This window comes from Manacus candei, unplaced genomic scaffold, assembly GCF_025592945.1.
Source record: "Manacus candei isolate 608988 ecotype Guabito, Panama unplaced genomic scaffold, ASM2559294v1 h1tg000050l, whole genome shotgun sequence".
NCBI lineage: Eukaryota > Metazoa > Chordata > Aves > Passeriformes > Pipridae > Manacus > Manacus candei.
In genome coordinates this window covers 3,041,346-3,064,304 of record NW_026138098.1, presented here as the reverse complement: position 1 = coordinate 3,064,304, position 22,959 = coordinate 3,041,346, and the positions used below count along the sequence as shown (strand labels likewise).

Genomic DNA, 22,959 nt, shown 5'->3' with positions numbered 1-22,959 from the left:
ACTGAACATTAGAATTTATACCCTACATCTGTAAAAGAATGAGGCTCCAAAGGTCGATCTGGCCCGTCCTATCTCAGATCAGGCAATATTTTTTATCACTACTTGATCTGTGCAGAATGATTATACAGGAGTGGTAAAGCTTTTGTTCACTGGATAATTTGTGCTGCTCTGGAAGTAGCACTAGGGGTGAAAATCCAGCCAGAACCAGCATATACCCTTATTATAAATTATCTTAACTCTATGTGCAGGCCCAGTGTTACCTTTGGAACCAGAATGGTGAATATACATATTTCCTTTCCTTAATTATCACAATGTTATTTTCTTACTGCTAATAGATAATTATTTACTTAAGCAGACTGTAAAACATTGCAGTAAATTCCCAGCAGGTTTTCTTCAGCAGATAGTCCTGGTCTTATAAATATTTATATTTCTGTTCTGCATTTGTAACTGCAGGCTTGTTTCCCTGCAGTTTGTACATAAGTGGGATTATGTCACGTATCAAAAGCAAACTAATGCCAGCTATTTGCAACATACCCTCATCTGCAGGCCTCTGTTGAGCTTGCTCTGCTTTGCCAATATCTTCCCTCAATCTACCACTATGGTCCTGAGCTGCATCTGCCAGCAAGACTCCCTTCCATCCTTCGAATCACATAGTTTATAAAAAAGAAAAGGAGTATGGGCTGAATTAAAATCAAAAGTCCTGTTGAGCTGGGGTCCTCGGTTGGTCTATGCAAAGTCTTCATGGAGTTAGAGATCATTTGGGCCACAGGAGCCCATAATCCTCTTTGCTGGAGTCACTGTGTTGCACTTCTACTGCTCCTCCTCATCTGATGAGAAGAAATAGAGGTCAGCTAGAAATAGGCCAGTTGTTGCTCTAATGTTCTTTTCATTGATCTCCATTCAGGCCATGCCTCTCTGTTCATTTTGGTTGTGGGACAAACTGCAACCGTAATGCAATAGTTGACATAACTCAATATTCCTGCTGGTATATTCCAACCCTCCTTCTGTAGAGAAGCACAACTTGGGTCTAGAGACAAAGGGGATAAAGAGTCCTCTTTCTGCGAAGGTTCACAGTGCTAGAATAGAGGAAAGAAAGACAAAAGGCATGAGTCCAGAAACAGAATCAGAAGCTGTCAAAGCTGATGCTGAGAAGAACAAACAAACTGGAGGACAATGGTAAATACAACTGATTGTACTCAGATGTTAATGAAGAAATGTAAGCATGAACATTGCTATTCACAGCTCTACTGTTCCTGACAAAGGCAAAAACAATACCATGTGCTCAGTGGAGTGATCACACACTGTCGTTGGGAAGGGGATATGGGGTCATAGTCCTGCCTCTACATTCTTGAAAAATAAGACCTTTGTACCAACCAGGGAGCCCAGGCATCTGGAAAGCAGTTTTGCAGAGAAGGCCCTGGGGGTCCTGGTGAGTGAAATGGTCATGAGGTAGCAATGTGCCCTTGCAGCAAAGTCAGCCAGTGGCATCCTGGTGCTGCCTTCAGAGGAGTGTTGCCTGAAGGTCAGGGAGGGTGATTCTTCCCCTCTGCTCAGCACTGGGGAGAAACACCTGGGGTGCAGGTTCCAGTCCTGGGCTCCCCAGCACAAAAGACATGGATGGACTTAATGGAGCAAGTTTAGCAGAGGGCCACTAAGATGATTAAAGATCTGGAGCATCCCTCATATGAGGAGAGGCCAAGAGAAGAGAGGGCTCAGGGAGGTCTCATTAATGTGTACAAGTATGTGATGGGATGGAGTAAAGACAGAGCCAAACTCCTCTCAGTGGTGCCTGGTGGCAGGATGAGAAGAAACAGGCATGAACTGAAGTACATTAAGCTCCATTTAAACATAAGGAAAAGGAATTTTACTGTGAGGGTTGTCAGGCAGTGGGGTAGGTTGCCCAGTGATTGTATAGATTCATCAATTCTTCAGCATACTGAGATCAACTGGTCATAGTCCTGAGCAACTGCTTTTCTCTGATCCTGCTTTGAACATGGGGATAGACTTGAGGATCTCCACATCATCCAGCCAGAGCTGGTTTGTGACACGGTGGACAGAAAAATTTATGGATGATATCAAGGAGATTCAAGAATAGAGGAGGACTAAAATGCACTGTGGTTAAATTTATCCACAATAATTAAATCTTCTAGGCATGGTTCTTGAACACAAACTTGGCTAACAGGCTTCTTGCCAGGCCTCACCACTTTCATCTGACTGGTGCATTTCTGGTACATCCAGTGAAAGTTCTGGAACTTATATGAGGGCCTATGCCTTTATAACAGGCACCTTTGACTCACAGTTGCTAAAAGGTCAGCATCCTTTGTACATAATGTGCCTTAGGTTATCTCTCTTTTCTATTGCACAAGCTGACATCAGAGCAGCACGAAGTTTTTTGCAAAATAAAGTACCATAAAAGTCTGCAAATAATGGGGGTTATTAGGTTGCATTCCTGGCAGCATATCAGCAATCCCTTGCTGTTCTCACATCAGTAATAAACAGAAACTACTGCCTCAGCTCTTGACCACCTATCACTGAGATAGAATACGTGGGATTGGATTTGTCTTACTGTAATCAAAAGACACCAGGAACAAGAAACCGAAAGAAGTTTGTCTAAGAAAATCAGCCTCAATTGACTGATGATATCTTCCATCAGAACTCAGCTGTTTGCTGGAACAAGTGTTCAATAAGCTATACTGTTATACTTGGATTAAAGAAAAAAAGGTCATCTTTTTCTATGCAATTTCAGTAAAAAAATTCAGTTTCAAACTACCAAAGATTGAATTTTTCAATCACAGTTGACATTTTTAGTGGTATTTAGAGCTGTTAGAGACTACAGAAAGCTCTGCTCTCTCCATTGATCAATCATTTTCTTTCAGTTTAAGAAAGAAATGGATAAAAAGATTTACTTACTGTACTACTCTGTGTTATAGATCCATGGACTGGTTTTCTGTCATGTGCTTCTTGCAGGAGGGAGCTTGAACATAATCAGTCTTCACAGTGATCCTGCCCAGGAATGCTCTGCAGGACTTCAATTCTTGGGTATTTTGTGTTGTAAACAGGTGAGTAATACCCCAGAAGGACCAGCAGGAAGGAAATGATGCTACTATTATTCAAGGGAATTGCTCAAGGAAAGTCATCTCTTCAGATGCTCTGAAAATGTATTTGTAGCTAACTCTCTGGCCACGATAATATATCTTTGCCAAGGATTTTTGTTCAGCCTCTTTACCTCCCAGAAGTTATCATAATCCAAAAAAAAAAAATTATCTTAAAGCAATTTTTCTTCTGGATAAACATAGAAAAGCAGAGAAGAAGCTGAACTAAGCTAATTCAAAATTAATCAACTCTGTTTACTTGGGATGTTAGTAGATTAAAAAAAATTTTCTAAATTTTTATTGGCATGTTGTTCAAGGAAATTCAAAAGCTAATAGAGTAAGAATTCCTTCATGTGGTGTAACTGTGGCATCATGTCTTACTGTATTTGTGTTTCAAATCCATTTATGTGCAGAGAAACAGCTGTGGTTCTAAGGGAGAGGAAAAACTATGTTAAAGTTACTTAATGCTTTTAATCCTAAAGAAGCCAACTGAACTAAAGGTATGGATTTCCAGAGATACAAGCCTACATTGATAGCCAATGGTAGTTTTGATGATTTCCCCACTCAGCCCAGCTCATGTTATGTCTTTCCAAAGATTCCCTGGACTGAGATGTCTACATTGTGCTGCTCCATGCTGTGTCTGTTTTAGGAATTTTATCTTCTTTCAGAGGTTAAAAACCAGAAAAAACCAAAGGCCATAATGGAAAAGTCAGGATTGCTGGTTTCAGACTTTCCTCTGCTCAAGGCCCCAAGCCTTTCATATAAATGCTTTTCATATAAAAATTGTGTGCTTTGTTTTGTCATTTAAAGTAGAAGTGGATTTTGTTTGTATCTATCATAATTCTTAACACTTCTTAATACTTTTTATTGCATTTCTTCCTTGCACTAATCAAAGATCTGAAAGCATCAAGCAGCTTGACTTAGAAATGTGTAGTTTTAGTAATTAAATTCTGCATCAAAGAAAAAATTATCAATTTTTTAAAAATCATCCTATCTCCAGTCTAATACTCAGTGCAACATAATCTAGTTTTCTGAGCTGTGTGTTTTATCTTCTCTGAATCAAAAATTTAGCAAGATAGAATGTGAAGTGTAGTATGTGCCATTTCCTTTTATCTTCTTTTTTTTCCCCACCTAACTGACATTTTTTAATGATGTGAGGGGTGCTCTACATGTGACCATCTGAGGCAACAGGAGCTTAGCATTTACTGAATGGACTGGCAATGACAACCATAAATATACCTCCCCTGTTTCTCCCCCATTCCCAATTACCAGGCATTATATAACAATCTATAGGCAGAGAAAAGGAGTTAGTAAATTTTGCCACAGTAAATGAAGTCAGTTTTACACATACAAATTTCTGTATCAGATATTGCAAGATGGCAACTCTGTCTTGACATTTAACTGTGAGCCAAGAGAAATAATTACAGTCAAATATTTTAATTAGCAAATGTTTAAATAAGTTATGTGTGTAACTTTTCTACTATGATTGGTGTCCCAAATTCTTTGAAAATGACTGAGGCAGTTAAGTGTTTTCCTTCCCCCCTGAAAGATCAGGCATCAAATGCACTTCTCAAAAAACATTCTGGAGATATTTGCTGAAATACTTACTGCTTGAATGATGCACTCAGCTTACAAATTTCACAATGAGGGCACCTATTGAGGGCAAACATACCTCAGTCTCCACACTGGGGAACTCCCAAAGGCCAAACCAGAGTGGGCTACACCTTTCTGCAGAACCTGGTACAACTGGGGCATGACTGGTCTATTTGTCTAAAAATAACAGAAAGAAATAAAAAGGGGAAAAGGTGGCGGAGACCTTCACCTTTATATCCCTTCACCTTAAAGTGAAGGGATATAAAATATTTCTTTTTCACTTTCATTGACTTTCAGATTTATTAGATGGATTGCAAGCTCAACAAATATGGTCCAAGAACAGCTGGGATCAATAGAAATATTCAAAGTACTCACAAAAGATTCTGCATTGTGTTTGCAAGTTATCTGTTGTAAGAATCTCATACATCTCATCCCCTCAATGACCCATATTCTTTCCTTGAGGATTTCACTGTGCTGCAACTGCCTTGCCTTTGATGTTCCCTGGTTCACGTGAACACAATAGCACAATGAACTGACTTTTTCTTGTCATAAGCATTCATGAGTCACCCCTTAAAAAAGAAGAAGACAATAGCCATTGACTTGTTCCATTGTCCTCTTCATAGCTGCCTCCCTACATTGTAGGAAGATTGGTGTCACTTTGAACCAAGAACTGGAGCTAAGAATAGTAATAATACGGACTTTTACTGAGCTGACCAGCAGCCTTGAAAGAGAAATAAATGCTACCACAAGCCTTTTCCAACAAGATTTGGTGGAGCACTTAAGGAAAGAGTGGTTAAAAAAAGAAAATATGAGTAGATGTCAGTTATTAACAATCATTATCTGCATTTACTAAGAGCGCTACAATGACTACACTATTCAATCTAAAATTTAGGATTTGATATATAGCCAGAGAAGACATACATAGCCAAGTAATGGTGAGGAAAACCTCAGACCTTAATGCAACTATGACAGTGTAAATACAGCTATGAGGATGTTGATATATTTTCTATTCATTCAACAGTATTTAATAGAGTGGGAAGTTATAGAGACACTTGGTGTTTTGCTGCAATTATGTAGGTTGCAGTTGCATGATAATAGAAATTTATTAGAAACCATTAGCTACTCCACATACTTTAGTCATAAATATTAAGTACATCTGAAGAGCTAAACTTTCATCCTCAATCCATGTTATCTCTTAGCCCTCTTTCCCTTCAAGATCTTTCCTAAGAAAATTCCTTTCTAGCTGTATGCAACTACTTTTTATCACAGTGGCACATGATAAGTCAAAGACATTGAACTGTGATAGGAGGGTTTTTTCCTTTGAGAAGATTTGAACATGTTCCCAACACCCTCAGCTCCTCTTCATCAGACTTTTGCCCCAGACCCTTTCTCAGCTTGACACACTCCAGTACATCAATGACTTTTTCGCAGGGAATCAGCACTGGATGATCTGCTCCATAACCTTCCCTGGCACCAAGGTCAGGTTGACAGGCCTGGAATTCCCCAGATCATCCTTCCAGCCCTTATCATAGATGGATGTCACATTTGCTCACTTCCAGTCAAGTGGGACCTCCTCAGTCAGCCAGGACTGCTGGGGAATGATGGAAAGTGGCTCAGTGAGCACTTCCACCTGCTCCCTTAATACCCTAGGGTGGATCCCACCCAGGTCCATAGACTTGTGGGTATCCAAGTGGTGCAGCAGGTCCCCTTGGACCATTTCCCCTTGGATCATGGTGGCTTAACTCTGCCCCCTGTCCCTGACTTCCAGCTCAGGAGGGTGGGTGACCTCACGACAACTGGTCTTATCCTTGAAGACTGAGGCAAAAAATACATTAAGTACCTCAGCCTTCGTCTCTATATTTCCCCCCCACATCCATTAAAGGAATGAGATTCTCCTTAGCCCTCCTTTTGTCGCTAATGAATTTATAGAAACATTTTTTGTGTGTTTTACAGCATTAGCCAGAGTTAAGTTCTAGTTTGGCTTTGGTCCTTCTAATGTCCTACCTGTATAATCTCATGGCATCCTTGTAGTCCCCCTGATTTTCCTGCTCCTTCTTCCAAAGGTCTTAAATGTTGCAATAAAGGTGCCAACTGTCTGTTGACTCAGGTGGAGCAGACCTGAGAGCAGACACTGAAGTTCATTTTGACCTGTCTTGGCCACAGTCCCAGGCCAGCCTTATCACACACAGTCCAGTGCTAAGGATGAAAATGCCCTTTCCATGTGTCATGGATGTGTTACTGCAGAAATACAACTGTGCTCCTTCCCAAGCTGGCAAAGAAAGAGCTTGTCAATTTTGGAAGCAAGAGGAGAAAGTAATAGAATGTATTGAAAATTGTCAGGCTGAGAAAAAGTGGGAAGGGAATAAAAGAAGGGAAGGGTAAAGGTACTATTTTGCTGTCTTAGGAGCGTGTTTATCTTGCGCCCAACAAGAAGTAAAAATCTGCCTGCTCCTGCAAAGCTTGCCGATGGGGAATATAGTGCTTTGAAATCAAAAAATGAGATGCTAAAATTGTCTTTGACTTTTGAGAGGGATTTGGGAGAGAAATTAGAATCTCGAGTGAATAAACTGACTATTGAGAACAAGTTGCTCAGGGCGGAGGTCAGAGAGCTTAAATTGGTGCTTCCGAGAAGTGATAAGAAACCGCAGTTAAAGAAACAGAAAGCGTCGGTAGCCGGGAAACCTCGTTAAGTCATATCTTATTTCGACACCGAGATTTACAGCAGTGACAGTGAGGATGATGGATGTGTGGACTTTTCAGACACTGAGTGTCAGAGGGCAGGCAGGTTCCAGCCAGGCATTCTCGCAGTGACAGCCTTCTGCCACCTTGCAATTTTCAAAGAAGCTTGTGTTTTCGAGAAGTACTGCACTCCAGGAAGGCATTTGTAACCCTGACAATGCTCATTTACTGCTAGTAGTTGTTATCTTTTTTCCTGCAGAAGTACAAGCTGAAAAACTGCCACCTCTGCCTTACATGAAGCAGAGTTTTGGTATTGTAAAAAGAAAAAAAAAAAAAAAGCTATACTGCCTGCACTTGAAATTATTTATGGGCAAAGAAAAAAAAACCCAAACAAAACAAACAAACAAAAAAACCCTAGGCATGGGACTTTTGTTTTCCAGAATTGATTTTGACTGTCAGTGAAGTGCTAGGTTAACCTGTACCAATAATTATACTACCATGGTAATACTATAATTAGGATTTGTATGAATTTTACGGAAGTGCCTGACTTAGGTAGTAAGTCACAGACATAAGCTGTTATGCAGTGCTGATCTCACAGCAGATCTGGACCACAAATTTGACCTTCCTAGATTTTTTCATGACTCAGGTATGTGATAGTCCCCTGTTCTTGAAGGAGAACCCCATACACAAACAATATATTGCTTGGAAAAACTCTGTATTAGAGATGATGTCCTTCAAGACAGCAGACTTTTGAGTGCCAAATGCAGAGCCACTTTCAGGAATCAAGACAAGAAATATCAACCTAGAAACATTGTCTTCCTGGTTTTGTAATTACATAATTTATATTGGAAATCAGCCATAATAGAAAATAAATAGCTCATTTTCTTATCAAGAACTTGTCATAAATATTCAGATATTATATGTGATGATCCTTATGCAATTGGAAGAATAATTTTTGTCTTTCAGCCATGCATGATTATCCAGGTATTTTTAGCTACATAGAACCTCCTCCATTTGAAACGTTTCATTATTCCATGAAATTTTCACACAAAATTTTATCTGCTTCTCAAAAAATTGGAAGTGATAGGAAACAGGATTTAAGAGAAGGCTCAGGAGAGTATAACAGTAGCACTTGAGTTCAAATATTTTGCTCGCTAGCACTGACTGCAGTGAAAACAGAAAACATTAGAGGGCAGCTCCAGCAGTGCCTTGGCTGAAGGGTAAAGACACACATTGCATCACACTGAGATTTACTGAGCACTTCTCACAGGTACAGATGGGCTCCATTACCATTTGTAATGTACTCACAACTACCCTATGGAAAAGGACTCTCGATCTTAATTTACATCTGAAAAAGTGGGAAACAAACTCATGTTTGCTGTGGAGCAAGAACCAGCCCTCTGCGTTCTCTACAACCCAGGCTGTATTTTTCACTAGCAAAGTCAAGATAACCATCTTGAGAGAAGTAAGCTGATGGTTCAGGTACCCTGATAAGATTTGAGAACCTTATACTGCAGAGGTTGTTAACTTGAGGGTTGTTAATGGGCTGCAAACTTTCCCTGGTCTTCTGACTTCTTTCAATGCTGAGGTTTTTTGTCACACCCACCTCTTTTCATGAGATGAGCCACCAGCATAGAGAGCCTGTCATGCTTGGATTTTAATCTTGAATTGTCAATGAAATTACTCAAGGCAAGGAAATTGCTCGATCCCTCAAATTACTCTGCCAATGTGATCAGTTGTTGGTGTTTACCAAGGCTTACTGGATCTGGTGTGGAATTAGTTTCTTCACTTTATGTTTCAAGAGAAACCCAACAAGACTGAAAACAGCAACTAGGGGCAGCCCCCATCCTGGTCTGCAGCTTCCTCATGAGGGGAAGCAGAGGGACAGACACTGATCTCTCCAGTGGAGCAGTGACAGGACCCAAGGGAATGGCCTGAAGTTGTGTCAGGGGAGGTTTAGGTTTTATCAGGATAAGATTCGTCCCCCAGAGGGTGGTGGGGCACTGACCAGGCTCCCCAGGGCAGTGGGCATGGCCCCAAGGCTTCCAGACCTCAAGGACTGTTTGGACAACCATCTCAGGGACAGGGTGGGATTGTTGGAGTGTCCTGGGCAGGGCCAGGAGTTGGACTTGATGATCCTTCTGGGTCCCTTCCAACTCAGGCTATTTTATGATTCTGCCAGGGGCCAACAGCAATAATAAATGATGCTTGAGAAACATGAGATAGAACAGGAGTTGATGTTCTCCTGGATGACAAAACAGTCCAGCGCTTGGAAAGATGAGAGAATTCAGTTATACTTGATCCTTCATCTTGTTATCACCAACACATAAAAAAAAAATGGGGAGAAAATGGCATTCTAGATCAGACTTAAAGATTAACCAACTTCTTGCACTCTCATATATCCAGGCTCAGGTGTATATTAATAGAACCTGTTTATAGAACTTAAACTACAACTTAAACATTTCAGTTTTACCATTAAGACAGCAAACAACAAACACGAAAGCTTAGAGACCACAAAACTGACTCCCCACAGAACCACTGAAACAGCATTTTTGTTATATGGAGATGAAGAGGACTGATGTGAAGTGGGATTAACAGGCATGAATCAGTAAGCATACTCCTAATGTTTATTCTAGAGCTTCTGGTAATCTAGCAACACAGTTTCTTTCAGAATTCAATTGGCATTTAAAGATCTATCTGTCAAAGGAGACAGTTTTATTTAGATTCAGGTTCATTCCTATTCTCAGAACCAGGTTCCCGAAGCTGTATTGGGCCAGCAATAACAATCACACTTTCTAGGCCAGAGCTTGCCTCTCTCTTGGGCCTGTTAATACAGCCTTGGTAGCACCTGGAAGAGTAGTCATAGGCCCTGCACACCACCAGTTCACACCGCAGGTAAACCACTGGGTCGCCCCAAACAAACTGGAAGGCCGCGAATGTAAAGCGCAGGATGTGTCTGTGGGGTGAATAATATGCAGCATAGGTAGAATCTCGAGCACACCTGAAAAGAAGCAGAAAAAAACTCTCATGAATACACACTGCAGTCAGTCATTTACGTGCAATAGAACACCCGACGTGAGAAGTGATTTCTAAACATAATGAAACTGGGTTTAGAAACCTGCAAGCAGGAAAAACAAAATGCCCTTCTTTGGCAGAAATAAACCATGTTACTTCCCCCTCAGGCTGTTGTGTGTCCAGATACATGGTGTTTGTATGTATTTTGAAGGTAAATTAACCTTATCTGAGGTATGTCACTGTTATCTCCTGGATAATAACAATCCATGGTGAACCAGCCGTAGCCACTCAGTTTACTTGTCATTTTAAGCTGTGGGGTATGTGTGTTATATTTTGGGTCAATCCATCCCCTTTTCCCCAGTAAACCCCAAATGCCCTGTTTATTAATTAGAAACTGACCTTAATGTATGCTATATTCACACTATTCCACTAAGTGAATAAAATTTAAAAATAAAAGGGAAAGGGAAAGGGAAAGGGAAAGGGAAAGGGAAAGGGAAAGGGAAAGGGAAAGGGAAAGGGAAAGGGAAAGGGAAAGGGAAAGGGAAAGGGAAAGGAAGGAAAATTAGGACAGATATAGGAGTTCAAAGGCAGTTCTATCTGCAATTGTTATGCATAGGAGCTCACCCATTCCTGATTATATCATAGGTTACTGCCGTAGAGTTATGAGGAGCTGGAGATGCCACACACGTGTCCAGAAATAGCACCAGGTTTGGATCAGAGCTGTGCAGGTAGGCTTGAAGGAACAAGTTCTGGTTGATATGGACATAGTATGGCGAGTCGTACACCGGCCGTGAGAAGTATGAAGAGTCATAAAACGTGAGGTTCACATCGTATCTGCTGTACTGAGTTTCATTGACTTCAAAATTGTTGTCCGCCACGTACATCGTTTGTGCCCACGTGTCCTCGAGCATCTTGCAGTTGACATGCAGGTGAAGATTTCTGTTTCTTGTGATTACAGAACCGGAAGAGGACCCTTTAATAACGTTGGAATAGGTGATTGTGTTGTTGTTTCCCTGTTTGGCGCATAAAAGGCAAAATTAATTCATGTAGTGAGGTACCCTATTGTACCTTCAAACTTTGCTGTATCCTTACAGCAATGCACACAGTAAAGACATCATTTCCCAGAAAGTCTACCATGGAAAAGTTTGAATCCAGTAATTTCTGTCCTCAAGATAAGAGTCTGTAATCTCCTTGTGATATACAGTGCCTACAAGGTTGGCCTAGAAAACTACTCACATTAAATGCAGACATAACTGAATTAAATATAACCTGTAAAATACTTTAAACATTATAGATGTAAAGGTTCAGGTCCAGCACAGTATTTAAGCTAAAATCTGGCTTCAAACATGATTGGTCATATTTAATGAAAGCTTTGAGACGTTTTTAACCATCACATTTAGCCTGGAACCTTGAAAATGCCAAATATTTTCTTTCTTCCACAACTTATTCCTCAAAAGATGAATAACAGGCTATTAGGGAATGCCCTGGCAGCAGATGCAGGAAATACAAAGTCCTAACAAACCTTATGCCTGAGGAGAGGGAGAGGACACTTCCAGTCCCTGCAGACCTCAGTATAGTTTTCAGTTTGTGCTGGTTTTCAAGGCTAATTCTTCTGTTTGAATTATTATACCCTCCCAATATTTGCCCATTTTGTTGGAACATTCATTCCTACCTCTCTGACTGTGCCGCAGCGAGTGTAGGGAATGTCGAATACAACAGCCTCTGATGTGATGTTGGGTGTGCAAAGGGGGTCATTCAGGGTGAGATTCCAAACAGAATAGCCATGGGACTGAAGGAAGTATCTGCTCACAACTACATGCATGTAGTCTGGCAAACACAGCAGTGCTGGTGGATGGTAAAGAAAACATGTTACAAGCTCACTGAAGTGTCCCAAAAAAGGCTGGAAGTTGTGAATTAAATTAACAATATCTTTTGAAGAAGCAGCTGATATGACTGAAGGAGTTCAGAATCCAAACTATATACTTGAATCTCTATGAAAATGTTACAGATCTAATTTAAAATAACATGAAATGGGTGAAATTGGTACAACAATGTTAACAATCAGTGAATTAGCAAATAACTGAGAGGCAATTTTTACTTCTGCTTTAAAGATGAACTTACTAGTGCTTGAATCTGCTATAGTGGAGTAATAGTAGGCCTGAAACCCTCTGTATGTGTATCGAGAGTTGCTGTGGAATCGGACAGTCATCAGGTTTGAGGAGGACGTGTATGTGCGATAATAACCAGAACAGAACTTCCCAAGGAGAGGAGAGGTGTGAAGGGGCCCGTCAAAAACTTCTATGTAGTCAGAGAGGCATCTGCCACCTTCCATTCTGGGGAGCAAACATGAATACTTTGTTAAATGCTTAATTTTATTTTTTTTTTTCACTCAGATTATCTGTTTATAGCAGAAGAGTGCATTTTACTGATGTGACTATCAAATATTTGAGACAGAAATTTAGGTCTCATTAGGTGCCAGCCACATTTTTGACTAAACAAACAAAAAAGAACACATTTCTTATCTCAGATGTACTTAAAAGCTTTGAAAAAGATCCTTGAAATCAAGTAGGCCTTTGCTTAGTAAGTCCTAGTTGTCAGTCCCATACCTTCATCTTCCCAAGTAATAAATTCTTACTTACTGAATATCTTCAAATCTAAGTGTGACAAGGAAGTTGCTCTTTACTTCTATTTCCCACACACAGTTGGCATTGTTTGGATAATTTTGGGGGTAAAATGGACTCTGAAATCTACCAGATGAAGAGGAAAGCAAGCCACCACAAGAGTAATCTTCTGCAGAGAAAAATATGAGAAGGAAAAGATATGTATACACCATTTAAAGTTGCTTTTGGAATATGGCTACATGGAGTTTATGTCTAAAATTCAGAGGCAATGACTTCTACCAGCTTCTGTGGTCTTTTTATTATGTTCATATACATCTGAATACAGGTTAGGAGATGCTGAACACATTGAATAGCTTTTATAACACTGATTTTCAGTGTCTGCACTAGCAGGCTTTGGATATTTGACACAGAACTGCACAATTATTGAGGTTGGACTTCTGGAGGTCAGGAGGTCAGCTATTCCTTGAAAGAGAAAAAGTCCCAGCTAAGCCTGGTTCATCCCCATTACAATTGCTAATGACAAGAAGGAAGGGGAAGAAAAAGATCAAATTTTGTTTCAAAATAAACGTGAAGAATTTATGCCACAGTCAAAAAATTGTATGATTTGTATACAGATCAGTTGCAGCTTAATCAAATGTCAGGGGAATCAAGATCTAAAAAAAGTCTAGTAGTAAAATGAAGTCAAGGATTTCTAGGATACTTTCAAGTGCAAGCTCAAACTATTCCTAGAAAAAAGAAGCCTGTAAATGGACAACATCTTTTAAATTATATTCCAAATTAGAAAACAAAATACATGTTTATTTCTTTTAACCTAAACAATGCACAAGACACCTACTCTGGTCTAAGGGACTTTCAATTTTTATTTTCAGTTTCTAGTAAACTTTGAAGACCCTTCTCCTACTGGTCCAACGTTCATGATGTGAACGTGAGCCTTTTCCTCGGGGGACCCCACATCAGATGTTCCTTGTATGTTCTGCCTGAAGATCAGGAGACACTGTTTCACTGTGGGACTGACTGAGCACATGCACATGTTGCCCTCAGAGGTGGTCAACTCTCCATGCTTGGATACAGCCAAAAGCCATCTGGACATGGACTTAGGCAGCCAGCTCCAGGTGACATGGCTTTAGTAGGTGGGTTAGACTAGATGACCTCCAGAAATTCCCTCAAACATCAATCAGCCTGAGAACCATAACTGGAGGGGTCTATTTACTCTTGCCACAAGTCCTCTGAACCTACCTGAGGTTGATGTCATGGTGGTAGTCCAGTTGGAAGTACCTGGTGCTGTAGGGAGAGAGCAGCAGGTGAGAGCACAGCATTTTACCCAAGACCAGGAGACCAGGGCAGGTCATCCCTCCCCAAAGCAAATCCAGGGATACAGGAACACAAACCCCACAGTCAACACTGTCACCTGGTGGGACCCAGCAAGAGCAACCTCAGCCAGTCTGGGACTCTGTGACCCTCAGGAGGGACAGGAGGTGACCAGACCCCTCCAACCCTGCTGCCCCACCTCAGTGACACGGGGGGAGTGGAGCTGGAGCTGCTGGTGCTGCAGGCACAGAGCAGCAGCCACACTTGCTCCTCCACACAGCTGCCACAAGGAGTTCACTGCACTGCATCTGAGCGCATCAGCCTTCTTGGGTTTGGGAAAACAAGTGGTTAAGCATGAGCAGGAGCATTGGTCTCTGCAGCAATGGGAGTGCCAGGACCAAGTAACTCCTCTGCCTTCAGTATAGGCCCAAAAAACAGAGGATGGTTCAGTGGCAGCACTGGGGGAGGTGGAGAAAGCCCCATCCCTGCCCACCAGGCAAAGAAACAGTGTCTGGCAGCAGCCTCATGGTCGTGCTGTCCAAAAAGACGCCCCTGAGCAACGATGCCCATCAGTTGGCCCATGGGGTCTGGATGCCCACAGGTGTCAGGAGCCATCAGAAGCTCTTTAAGAGAGAGTTTCATCTTCTACCCTGTCAAAGGCTGAAGGAGAGCTCAGGTCTTACCTGCAGTGCTGTTGAAGGCAAGAAATGAGGAGTAGTAGGCCAGGAAACCTCTCCTGGTGATGCTGAAGTCACTGCGAAACAGGACGGTGAGCTGGTGCCCGGAGGATGTGAAGACTCGAGAGGTGTTGGTGCAAACAGTGCCCAGGAGCGGCCCCCCGAGGGGCCCGCCGTCGAACACCTCGATGGCATCGTAGGAGCAGTTGCTGCCTTCCAGCCTGGCGGGGACAGGGGGCTGTGTGGGCACCGCAGGCTGTGCCGCCTCCCGGCACGAGCCCTGATCCCCGGCTGGAGCTGCAGGGCCCAGCCACCCCAGCCCATCCCCGCCTCACCCCAGGGCTCGGGCACAGCAGCCAAGGCCCCGCAGTGGGCACGAAGCTGCCCCTGAGCCCACAGCCAGCCCCCCCTGCCCAGGACTCACTCCACATCCGAAAAGCGGAGCTCCACTCTGCGGGCCGGGTCCCACAGCCGAATGTGCCACACGCAGTGGGCGTTGTTGGGGTAGGAGTTGGGGTAGCCCGGGCTCTCGATGGAGCCCCACAGACCCTGCAGTAAGCCACCACAGGAGCCTGTCCCTGCGGAGAGGAGCAGAGACCTCTTGGCATCCCATCGCCTGGAGCCCTCAGAGAAAGGCCCCACCAAGGAGGCTCTGCCACAGCCCCACACAGACCCTCCCTCCTGGGCATGGGCCACCACCCCAAAGCATCATCCTGGTGTCCCCCCAACCAGAGCATGACTTGTGCTCAGCCTGTGCAGAAACCCCAATCTCTGGGGTTGGCCATCCAACAGGACAGCTGGGGCAGGAGATAAGCAGACCCCTTAACCCCTCTGGACCTAAATGTGGTCAATGACACTGGGGGAGATGTAGCTGGAACTATGGGGTGCTGCGGAGAGAACTCAGCAGGTGAATGAGCAGCATTTTGCCTAAGAGTAAAACCCTGTTGGCAGTCAGCCTTGTTGAAAAGAAGCCAGGTTGCTTCCAGTGCTGCCCAGAGAGTGGCAAGAGCTCATGGTACAAAGTGAAACACAGAAGGTTCCTTCTGAACATCAGGAAACACTTTTTCACTGGGAGTGTGACTAAGCACAGGCACAGGTTGCCCACAGAGGTGGTGGACTCTCCATCCTAGGAGATAGCCAAAAGCCACCTGATCATGGCCTTGAGCAATCAGCTCCAGGCAACCCTGCTTTAGCCAGGGCTTAGGACCCCATTACTCCAGATGTCCCTTCCTACCTCAACCATCCTGTTATTCTGTGATCCATAACTGAAGGCAGAAGCTAGTCGGACCCCATAACCCCTCTGGACATACCTGTGGTCCATGGCATGGGGGTTGTCACGCTGAAGATAGCTCTCACTGCAGGGAGAGAGCAGCAAGTGAGAGTGCAGTTCTTTGCCTAAGAGGATCATCCTGCTGGGAGACCCCCCTATCCAAGGGGAACCCCAGGACAGTAAAACCCGAAAGCCACAGTGGGCACTGTAATGAGGCAGGACTGAGCAGCTGCAGTGTCATCTGCCCCACCACCTGCTCGAGGGCATCCCCACTGTGGCACCATGAAGACCAGTGCAAAACCTCTTCCCCTGAAGAAGTGGCTGCTCAGTCACAAAGGATCCCAAGCAATCCCACATCATCCTGAGCATCAGGGATGTTACCCTGGGTCTGTAAGTGCAGCCCACATTTGGATCTTCTGCTCTGATGAACACAGGGCGTCCCAGAGGCAGAACAACCCACGGAAAAGTAGTATATAAATAGAAATCTCTGGTTACCTGCTCGTCGAGGCACTGTTAGTCCTGAGTCTGCAAAGAGAGAAAACCAGAAGGTGTGAGGCACTCAGATTCCTCATCTCCTCTCAGAGTATGTACTATAATCTCATGGAGAGCTATGAAGGGATCCATGGGGAGGATGGCCTGGCTAAAACCCATCATCCTCCTCAGTCTGCACAGGAGCAGTCTGCAAAATCCCAGACATCCTGAGCACAGTCTACAAGTGCAGAAGAGTGCTCCCTCTGAAACACGGGCCCCTGCATCAGGGATGTGGACCTATGACCCTCTGCTGCCCTGCAGAGCACAGAGGAAGGGTTGGACAGGCTTTGCCCAGCCTCACACAAACACCACGTGGGTTTTCTTCAGGAAACTGCCCCCAAAACACAAAAACCCACCTGAGCATATGACAGAAGCATCTCCATGATGACAGACATAGTACTGGTAGCTGTAGGGGCACTGCAACAAATTGTCTTCATACCCTGCACAATTCACCTCCGTGATGAAGTACGGGTATGAGTCGCTCGAAGGGAAATCGTGCATCACTCCAAGGGGTGATCCGCAGCCAAGCTGCCTGCACACAACCTCAGCATCTTCCATGTTCCACAGATACCCACACACCTTCTCCCAGCTTCCAAGGAACTGGATTTCCACGTTGCCTGCGCAGCGGTTCGGCCCACCACTCAGCCTCAGCCTCAGCCTCGGCCACGGCTCTTGGAGAGACACAAACCCCTGTGTCAGGCCAGCAGTGCTCTGGGCTCAGGCAGTGGCATTGGACAGGAGAGCACAGGCTCCCATGTCCTCTCTGGGCACCCATCTGCACCCACAGCACAGCTCAGGGCTGGCAGCCCCTGCTTGGCCTCCCGTGCTGAGGGACAGACAGGCTGGGCCAGCAGCAGGTCCCATCCCAGGGCCACCAGAAGGGCCTTGGCAGACACACTCACCGTCATCTGGAACTGGAACTGTGGAGGAGAACAAGCAGGGAGAAAAACACAAAGAGAGTAAATGAATTAGGACAAATTTTCTGGAAACTGTCAGTGCTCTCTACCCTTTCCCCAGCGAGTCACGTTCCCAGCAAAGGGCACAAATGATAGATCTTTTTATTTCTAGCAAGGAGGTTGGTTGCTGGAGGGCAGAGCCACCCCTGAGTTCCTGGCTCCCGGATAATTTACTTCTTGCATACATCCCTGGCCCCACCCTGGGGCAAGCATGAGCTTTTTCATCATAATAATTTGTTCCCAAGAATAAATACTATGATAAAAACATAAAGCTATCACTATCATGTGAAGTAATAATCTGGTAAATTCTACTTACAACTCATGGGGTCAGGTGTTGTCGGGGGATGTAGTGCTTCTTCTAGAGAAGAAAAAACATAGATGATACCATATGTGAAGGCCAAAAAGACAAATATGATACGAAACTTCCTCAAACCCTGTTTCAGTCCCCAGGAATTAGTGGCCAACAAATTTTAGATCTAGGAGATTTCTTTTTATTTTAGTAAATCACAGAAGTTTTTCCTTCCATTAACCATCAAATCTCTTTGTGAACCCACCAAAAACCTGCAACTGGCCCAGAGAGTGCCAAATGCCCTTGAAGTCAGACCAGTTTTCTCAGGGTACCCAACCCCCTGAGCTGGAAGACAGGGATAGGGAGCAGAATGAAGCCCCCAAAATCCAAGAGGTAATTGTCAGAGACACCCAAAAATCTATGGGGGTGGATGGGATCCACCCAAGGGACATGGAGGAGCTCAACCTAGAGAAGAGAAGGCTCAGGAGGGGGACCTTGTTTCTCTTTATAACTACCTGGGAGGAGATTGCAGCCAGGTGGGGGTCAGTCCGTTCTCCGAAGTAACAAGTGATAGGACAAGAGGAAATAGCCTCAAGTTGAGCCAGGGGAGGTTTAGATTGGAGATCAGGGAAAATGTAATCATGGAAAAGGTTGTCAAGCCCTGGAACAGGCTGTCCAGGGCAGCGGTGGGGTCACTGTCCCTGAAGGGATTTAAAAGATACGTAAAAGATGTATAGGTGTAAATGTGTGGGCCATCCTTAGTGGTGGGCTTGGCAGTGCAGGGTTACTGGCTGGACTCCATGATCCAAGAGGTGTTTTCAAACTTAAACAATTCTCTAATTCTCTCTGCTGGTTTCACCTGATCTGATCAGAAGCTGATGGCTCTGCTACTGGCATGAGAATAGGCTGCGAACAACTGCCTCTCCCTCCCTTTTTCCAAACCAAAGAAGGACAAAAATCCTAACAGAAATGAAGTGACACAAAATATCTGGGGAGATGGTCAGAGCCAGGCCAGTGACAAGGGAGGCTGCATATCCAAAAGCTCCCTATCACAGGTTCTGCTCACGGTCCCACTGCATCTAAGCTCTTCTCATTCCCTTCCGCTCCCAACAGCACTGATTTCATCAATACCGTGCTGCTGACTGCCGCTGGAGTCAGTAACTCGGTCAAAGAAGGGTTTTCCTTGCTAAGGCTCCTGTACAGCTGATGGAAAGCCTCCAGGTGGCACTAAGAGATCGAGGGCGTCCCGTAGGACAGGGCTCTGACACCCGGGGAAAGGTGATCTCCTTCCTACTGCTTCTGTGATCAGGTGACAGCACCAAACATATCAAAATTTATAGACATAATCCAAATTAATAAGGGCATTTCATGTGAGTGCTGCTCTGTCTCTGTATAGGTCATTGGAAAATGGTCTACAAACCTGTCTTCAATAAAAAATTTGTCTGTGCAAACTGTGGATAACTTTGGGCTTTCAGATACTCAGAAACTGCTGCATTTACACAGGCTCTGTTTTTAACATGGCAGTGTGATCCCAAGTTTTTAGCCCAAGGACTGACTTAATTAAGCTTTTCATTGCAGTGATGGCTCTCATTCCTTCTCTGAGAAGAGGGACACACATATGCTGCATTTTAAGTGCATGTGTGTACTACCATATAGATTCTGTATGGGTGCATTCAGACATGGGAGCCCAGTCTGAAGGATACTGAGCCCCTGACTAAGCTGGTGGGTTGGCTGCATTGGCTACAACTAAACTAGAATAGTTCTCAGATGCAAACATCAGCCTGGAGATAATATTTAGCAATGCCAATTCTATAAAAAATGTGCATTTTTGCATAACTTTAAAATTACCTGTTGTTAGAGGCCTTTCTGGTTCAGCATCTCCTGTTGTCCAAGCTGCAGACAGTGTCAACACAAGCAAAAACAACAACAACAAAAAAAATTGAAGAACATTACATGAATTAAGTAATAAGGACGGGAAGTTTGCACGCACAGGAACCCCTGGTGGCATTGGCAAAGGGATGTCAGATGTTTTTCAAGGGAGTAGGTTAGGTGGTGATAAAAATCCTTCTCTATGGACAACCTGATAGGTGGTAATATGCCCTCACTGGTTAATATCATGTATCATAAAACTTATTGTCTCTCAAACTCACAGTTTATTTATTTGAAGTGATTTCTGAATGCAGAAGAGCCTAACAAGGACATGTGTAATGTTTTCAGTTATTAGGGTACTTTACAATGCATCCCACCACACTGCTCCTCATGCATGCAAGGCTTTAACCCTGAATTAATTAGATGGAAATGAAAGGATTAAAAGGTAACTCAATATTTTCCAGCTGAACATCAACATCCCAGCTTAGTTTTCAGCATTACTAATTGCACCTTAAATATTTTTGGAGGGAGTAAATAACAAGGGCATTAAAAACCTGAGGAAATAGCCTTGAACGGTTATTTCTTTCCACTGTGTATGCGGGAGCACAGAAAGGGAAAGCAGGTTTTTGTTTTTGGTTCATTAGTCCAAGCCAAGTTCATTCCAGAATTTTACACCTGGAAGAGGAAGGGATGGAAAGACAGCAGCTGTGCCAACACCTTTGATGTTTTTCCATTCTACCCTCCTGCATAAAGAATGCAACAGCAGCTGCTTAAAAAGAAATGCCTTGTCTCTCCTAGCACCATGCTGGCACTCTGTTCAGCCAGGGAAGCCTCACCTAAAAAATGGGAAAGTGTGTTTTGAACACAGAAAGACTATTCTACCCTGTTGGAAACATCCTCCCTACCATCAGATCCCCCAGTGCCACTGTAATCAAATCAAATTACACTTGTAAGAGGAATTAGCCTGTGGGAAATTAGAATTTAAAAAAAAAAATTACAGTAATTCCTATTATATTCTAGTAACTACAACAGTGATAGCATAGGGACATGTGGCATACTTCTTTTATCTGGGGCACTCTGTTATTAAACACCAATGTGTTGGTCATACCAATGTATCTAATCAAATACCAATTCCGTGGTTCAAAGTGCACCTCTTTAAAATAAACATATCTTTAGTCCAGAAAATACTTATTAGTCTTTAAATCCATTACCCCAGTATAAAGAATTGGAAATTTATATCATTGGCTTTACAGTATATTCATTTGATTTTATTTTACTGGGCTCTTTACAAAAATGGTGAGAAAAAAATTAAATTCATTAAGCAGTTTCTATAAAATTGATTTGCTCAGCTCATAGCTTTGACCTGCTCATGGTTTTCAAAAGAACTAAGCTGTGCTGGTAAATCCTCTTTTACCCTTAAATCTCAGCGTTACCCTGAGGTGAAATATAGCCACGGAGGTGGTCAGAATTGAGACTTGTTACCTGCATCCAGCTGAATTTGAAGACTTATCATCACCATCCAAGACAAGATCATGGTGTCAGCCATCTCCTTGGAGCTCCTGGTACAGGAGGGCACCAGAATTTATAGGCAGGGACTACACTAAAGGGTGTAGCTCAGCAGCCCAACCTCTCGCTTCAGTAGGTCAACACCACATTCTCCACTGCTCTCACTTCCCTAACTTCCATGTTTGATTTGTTAACTAAGATTTATAGCTTCCTGGTTCTGCAAGAAGACATCACCTGACATCTGATTCAGGGGCAGCAGAGATCAAAAGTGGTTGCAGTAGCTGGTGTTTTTCCCTCCCATCCCTCTTTGGCTGTGAAGTTCAGTTGTGGTCAGTTATGTAACACATCCCTTTCTTGCTCTTAGGTTTGGGTTGAATCTGAGCCAAAGCTGCTTTTTAAGGTGGTGTAGCAGAGCTTTCCTTTTTGGGACTGCACATGTGGAAGGGTAAGAACGTGGTGGGAAACAACTGAGGGGCTTATGGAAACCTTCCGTACTGGCCTGGGCTCTGGTACACCCACCCACTGCTGGGAGGGCATCAGACAGAGGCAACCATCATGTCTTCAGTCCCTTAATGTTGTTGTGAAGGTGCAGTTTCAGGGACTGAGTCAAATCATTAAGGTTGGACAAGGCCTCCAAGGTCATTGAGTCCAACTGTCAACACCGACACTGTATCCCCCAAGTGCCACACCCACATGATTTTTGAACACTTCCAGGGATGGTGATTCCATCAGTTCTCTGGGCATCCTGTTCCAATGCTTGACAACCCTTTTGTGAAGGAATTTTTCCTAGTATCCAACCTAAACATCCCCTGGCACAATCTCAGACCATTCCCTCTTGTCCTTTTATCACACCTAACTTACCATCATGAATTTCTCAAATATTAGTTACTTACCAACTTTCTAGAGGTAGAAGAATTTGGAACTAGAATGCTGAGTTGCCTTGAATTCCCCCAGACTGCATTTATGTATATTTCTGTCCTAACAGATGTCACAAAAACATGCAGTAAAAGTCAGTATCCTCATCTTTTTCTGACCTCCCCCTGTTCATCCTTCAGTGTGCTCTAAAGGATCATCACCAGGGCAGCAAGACTCAGTATTTTTAAGCTCTACAAGCTGTTTACAACAAATCTGAAACTCCCAAAGTAGCATTTTGACTTTTGTTTCAAATTCAAGCCAAAATTCTGTGGTCATACACTGATCATTGTTCAATGGTACAACCCTTCCTGGAGAACAAGGAGTGTAAGTCTGGGGATAAGGGCAAGTATAGAAAATAAAGGAAATATTATCCCAAATTCTCTCTTTCTGAAGCCCTTAATAGCATTCCAGATCCCTTGACACAGTCTTCCCACTGGGATTTACCACATATTTAAGGTAACATTATTTAAGTTAACATTATTTAAGGTAACATTATTTAAGGTAACATTATTTAAGTTAAATAATGGCATCCAAAGGAACTCTACAGTGGATTTTTGCAAAGAGAAATTATCATGGTTGGGTTTTGGTGGATCCAAGTGCCCATCAAAGAACCTACATTTGCACAGCACTGCTAAATT

General features: G+C 43.3%; 1 protein-coding gene across 1 annotated transcript; it reads right to left on the bottom strand.

The window, feature by feature from the left end:
• Positions 1 to 9,518: 9,518 nt before the first annotated feature.
• On the bottom strand, positions 9,519 to 21,541 carry LOC127476652 (deleted in malignant brain tumors 1 protein-like). The gene is made up of 15 exons (XM_051799775.1): positions 21,383 to 21,541; positions 19,880 to 19,924; positions 18,059 to 18,100; positions 17,689 to 17,706; positions 17,143 to 17,457; positions 16,751 to 16,780; positions 16,296 to 16,340; positions 15,410 to 15,563; positions 14,992 to 15,206; positions 14,237 to 14,281; positions 13,019 to 13,169; positions 12,501 to 12,712; positions 12,052 to 12,224; positions 11,004 to 11,392; positions 9,519 to 10,365 (listed from the first exon to the last, which is right to left on the bottom strand). The coding sequence occupies exons 1-15, from the start codon at positions 21,444 to 21,446 to the stop codon at positions 10,080 to 10,082; spliced, it is 2,184 nt and encodes a 727-aa protein (XP_051655735.1). The 5' UTR covers positions 21,447 to 21,541; the 3' UTR covers positions 9,519 to 10,079.
• Positions 21,542 to 22,959: the final 1,418 nt, after the last annotated feature.

Excerpts from the sequence above, each read along its gene's own strand:
- LOC127476652 (XM_051799775.1), bottom strand. The coding sequence starts at position 21,446 with ATGGCTGACACCATGATCTTGTCTTGGATGGTGATGATAAGTCTTCAA. Across the intron at positions 19,925-21,382 it reads TCAAATTCAGCTGGATGCAG|CTTGGACAACAGGAGATGCT; the intron begins GTAACAAGTCTC and ends CACTGTCTGCAG. Across the intron at positions 12,713-13,018 it reads CTTAGATTTGAAGATATTCA|AATGGAAGGTGGCAGATGCC; the intron begins GTAAGTAAGAAT and ends TTTGCTCCCCAG.